Source organism: Ictalurus furcatus, chromosome 4, assembly GCF_023375685.1.
Source record: "Ictalurus furcatus strain D&B chromosome 4, Billie_1.0, whole genome shotgun sequence".
NCBI lineage: Eukaryota > Metazoa > Chordata > Actinopteri > Siluriformes > Ictaluridae > Ictalurus > Ictalurus furcatus.
The window spans coordinates 732,501-737,500 of record NC_071258.1 but is presented as its reverse complement, the minus strand read 5'-3'; the positions used below and the strand labels follow the sequence as shown (position 1 = coordinate 737,500).

At 39.2% G+C, this 5,000-nt stretch overlaps 1 protein-coding gene across 2 annotated transcripts in view; it reads right to left on the bottom strand.

The window, feature by feature from the left end:
- The window catches only part of kcp (kielin cysteine rich BMP regulator), a 34,198-nt gene that overhangs the window by 11,921 nt on the left and 17,277 nt on the right, over positions 1 to 5,000 (bottom strand). For both annotated transcript variants that reach the window (XM_053622437.1, XM_053622436.1), the window contains exons 18-23: positions 4,942 to 5,000; positions 3,971 to 4,141; positions 3,056 to 3,232; positions 1,082 to 1,164; positions 792 to 882; positions 397 to 479 (exon numbers count right to left, since the gene is read on the bottom strand). The exon at positions 4,942 to 5,000 is cut by the window's right edge and continues 124 nt beyond it. In XM_053622437.1, coding sequence (XP_053478412.1) covers positions 397 to 479; positions 792 to 882; positions 1,082 to 1,164; positions 3,056 to 3,232; positions 3,971 to 4,141; positions 4,942 to 5,000 — 664 coding nt within the window. The remainder of the gene's footprint in view (positions 1 to 396; positions 480 to 791; positions 883 to 1,081; positions 1,165 to 3,055; positions 3,233 to 3,970; positions 4,142 to 4,941) is intronic.

Sequence of the window (5,000 nt, the reverse complement as noted above, 5' to 3'; positions counted from 1 at the left end):
CAGCACCACCAATGTTTTGGACAGCCGGAGAGCACTTGGCAGCAGGGCGGTGCCGCCGACACACACACGGCTGGTGAAGGATTCACGCACGGAAGAATTCCACTGTATGTGTGTGTGTATGTGTGTGTGTATGTGTGTGTGTGTGTGTGTGTGCGTGTGTGTATGTGTGTGTGTGAGTGCGTGTGTGTGCGTGTGTGTGTGCGTGTGTGTGTGTGCGTATGTGTGTGTGTGTGTATGCGTGTGTGTGTGTATGTGTGTGTGTATGTGTGTGTGTGTGTGTGTGTGTATGTATGTGTGTGTGTGTATGTGTGTGTGCGTGCGTGTGTGTGTGTGTGTGTGTGTGTGTGTGCGTGTGTGTGTATGTATGTGTGTGAGAATGTGTGAGTGTGCACTTACAGAACATGTACACTCTGTACACACTGCATTAGGTGCTGAAAAAACGTCTCCATCTTTATAAACTCGTCTTTCGAAGGAACAACCTACGCACACACACACACACACACACACACACACGGCTCACATCTCTAACATGTTTGCACTCATTATAAATTTCAGAAATCATGAATAAATAAAATAAAAATAAATTTTGATTTTTTTTTTTTAGATAAATGTGAGGACAGGATAATCATAATCGAATCTTTAAACGAATCAGTAAAAGAATCGACTTTTCGACTCAAATATTGCAGTGTATAAAAACATTAAAATGTCTTTTAATCTCAGAACTATATGTACATGCATCTTTTACTGAATACGAATATGTGTGTGTGTGTGTGTGTGTGTGTGTTACACACCTTCACAAACAGGACAGCCACAGGGTCCAGTGACAGGATTAGGACAAGGAGCAGCAGAACACAATCTCCTCACACACTGCACTGAGCCGCTCTGTTAAACACACAACACTATAAACTGTTCTTAACGTACACACACACACACACACACACACACACACACTCATACACACTCATACACACTCATACACACTCATACACACTCATACACACACATACACACACATACACACACATACACACTCATACACACTCATACACACTCATACATACACATACACACACACACTGACCCTGCATGTGCACTCTGAACACGGCTCTGTTCTGTCCGGTATTGACTGTCCGTTTAACAGAATCTCACCATCATAGGAACAAGCTAAGAGGAAGAAGAACATCATGTGTGTTAATACTCGTAATATAATCAGTTTAAATTTACTCACTTGTAAATTTCTACATCTGGAATGCTTTATAGCTCTATATAGTTTAAATCCTGATTAAATCAGTACTATTCTCAGTTCCTGCATCTTTTATCTTGTTTAAACATGCCTTATTTTGTAATAGCTTTGTTTTTTGTCAAAGGTTTAATTTAAGGTCAGATAATAAATCAATTAAAAGTATGAATGAATGATTATTAATAATAAAATAATTCATAAATATTGTATTAAAGCGCACCTGTTATGGGTTTGAAATGTGTCTAATTTTATTTTAAAGCTCTCATGCAGTAGATTTACGTGCATCCGAGGTCAAAAAACACTTTAACGTGCTCATAATTTAAACTGCAGCATTACCTCCCCCCCCACAAGTGTCACAAACGACTCGTTAAATGATCCGATCTAAAGGATTCATTCTAAACTCCTCCTTTCAGAGAGCATACTCTGCTCTGACTGGTCAGACGTCCCAGTCTGTTGTGATTGGTCTACCGTTGTCAGCGTGTAACTGCCCACTACCGTAACGAGTTTCTGCTCCGTCTGTCAGCGAGCAGCCGATGAAGACCAGAGGCGGGGCTTTTTGTTACGAACCTACGTAGGTCAGTACAGGAAGTAAAGTCTGGAATCACTAACGAGTCGTTTCAGCTGTTCAGAATCGCTTCCGTCTTTTAGGAGTCAATAACTCCGTTTGTCGTGCGCTTTAATTTTTCAAACTTTGCAGACTTTTTTACATTCACAAACAGCTACGTATATAACACACTACATGAAAGGTAGTATTTGTAAAACCATAATAGGTGCACTTTAAATGATAACAATAATTATTATTAATAAAAAAGCTCTGAAATATCTTAAAAGTGCTGTGATACTGAATGTGCTGTTCTCCTTAACAAATGTTTTTCTGTAACATTAATTTTTTTGGGGGAAAATGAACGTTTGGAAATGAGATGACATCCAATAAACACCTCAGACAATATATATTCTCTCCATAGTGGATACTGTATAATGAACAGTGAAGACAATAGTGACACTAGGTGGCGCTGTAGATACAGACATTTACATAAAATTGCCTCATCTTATTTAAAGGAAACATTTCGAAAATGCAATTAACAGCCTGAAGTCCTGTATGTTTACTGTATGAGTAGCTAAAAAATAAATACTGCGATTGGTTAGATATAGCGACCAATGAACACAGAGACGAGGCGGGAGTCATGACACCTCCAGCTCAATAAACAGCACAATTCTGGTTTTGTGCAGTTCTTCAAAAACAAAAACAAAAAACAAAAGAAAAAACAAAGCGTATCTGAGTACACAGACTTAAGGAAGAAATTAGAGCCCTCACTGGGTCTGGAGAACATCAGCTCTCCAAAATCATCTTACTGTGCGTTCAGGTCCTCCTGGGAAGTCGTAATTACAACCTTGGTGCGTTCATGTCAGTTTGCTTGGAGCAAGATGGCGGTGTACCTTCTCTTAATTAAATACAAAAAAATACCGCAAGGTTTTTTATCTCTACTTCTAAAAAATGGAGAAGAAAGAATGTGTGCTTTTGCCGCTGTAAACGTTACCGTTACATATTATGTCGTAATTGAACAACGCCATCGTATTTTGTATGTATTTTATGCAGGAAATTTGCTTTCAACACATTTACCGTCAACTACAGATGCTGCACACGTTGATTACATCACGTTTTCTTACTAACACGCCCACAACTCGGAAACCCGGGGCTCAAAGAAAATCCTGAGATTCCCCACTCGTAATTACGACTTTGTTGTGGTGTTCAACTCCTAAATCTTTCCAACACGGCCTGGACGCACCGTTAAACCCGTGAGCCGAGTGTCTCACCGTCACACACGGGACAGCAGTGTCCAGAAGAGGGCGCCGGGTGAGAGCAGCCCGGGTTGTAGCAGGGTTTCTGTCTGCAGGTCACATGACCATTTAAACACGTGCAATGTTTACAGCGATCTGCGGGGTCCAAGAACTCCTGTCCACTTGAATAATCTACACCAGCATAATGACAACCTGGAGGAGAGGCACACATTACAGAGGTCTTCTTTAAATAAGAATATTTAACTCGTGTATACACGTTCAGAAAAGCAACAAATAAATAAATAAAAGTTGTAAAAAAATATATAATTTTTAAGGTTTTTTTTTTACAAAAAAAAAGAAAAAAGAAAAGACAGCTCAGGGAGCCGTAAGTCACTTTTCTGCTCCATCTGAACATTTGTAAGCAGCGTAAAGTTTTATTATGATTTCATTTTATAATCAAATGGTTTTAATCTCAATTATGGACTCATGACAGTTCTTCCTCGGATTTATTCCAACACTGAACGCGAGGCATTATTCATCAGGCAAAAAAAAGCATTTATAACGAACCTCCATAAATGCTTATTCCCATTCATTTCAGCTTGGTGTAAAAATAAACTCAACAGAAGTCTTTCACACATGAAATATTTTGACTAAAGACTTTACAAACGTTTATGTCAGTTGTCACGAACAGCTAATTACGGGTGTCATGCAGCGCTGTGAACACCCCTCTTTTTTTACACGAGATCTTACTGCTGTAATTTGTAGCCGAAGTCATAAACCTATAACGCTATAAAGAATTACATATAGTATTAGATTTCCATCGGATCAGATCAGCAGATCTTTCTTTCACACACCGTCTGCTCTTTATGTTCAGTTCAACAACAGCCGGGTAGTGAATAAAACACCCATTAATTCACACATTATTTCATTTGCCAGATGTTTGAAACGTACCGTCGCAGCTCGAACAGCACTCTCCCTGTACAGGAAATGGACATGTGGCCCTCGGGCATGTTCTATGCACGCAGGCCACACTGCCTTCACGACACGTACACATCACACACGGGTCCGACACGTCCGCAAACTGCTCGCCGTTAGCACGTTCCACACCATTAATCAAACATCCTGCGCACACACACACACACACACACACACACACATCTCTATAACTAAGACTGTAACTTTAACTATAATTAACTTTATACAACAGTTAATTCCGGTCCACTAGTCAGACTGCGACCTCACGCCTACAGCCGAATCACAGCCGTGTCGATATTCAGTATAACTGCACTCTTACTTGAGCAATATTGCTTAAATAACCACAACTATTACTACATATAAATACAACTGTAACTGTAATTATACCTATAAGTATTATAGTAACTATAACTGTAATATATAACAGTAAGTGTAACAATAACTATATCAGTAACTATAACTAGAATTGCAACTATAACTGTAAATATAACTAGGCGTAACACTAACAGTATACTTTACTATAAAACAGTATAACAGTACCTGTAAGTATATTTATAACTGTAGCTATAACAGTAACAGTAACTGGAACAGTAATTATAAATAACAGTAACAACTGCTCTGAGTAAATATAACTATAAGAGTAACTGTAACTACATTAATAACTATAACCGTAACGAACAACACCTGTAACTACTGTATAACTACAACTGGGCCAGAGCTCATTTCTGGGCCGGAAAAATATCAACACAATCCTAAAATGAAGAAATGAGTGGGATCCACTGCAGGGCAATACTGTGTGCCATTTTTTTCTAAATGCGTCATTAGGACTAGGAACAAGTACAAACGTTACAAACTGCACCTTTAAGACAAACGATAAGGTTTAAAGTACGCGTGAGGACATAAAGTAAACGCTGAGATTTGACAGATTTTCAGTCTGAAGTTCATACCATCACACGTGCGACAGCACTCCTGTTGAACAGGGTGGGTGCAGGAGACGGAGGGACAG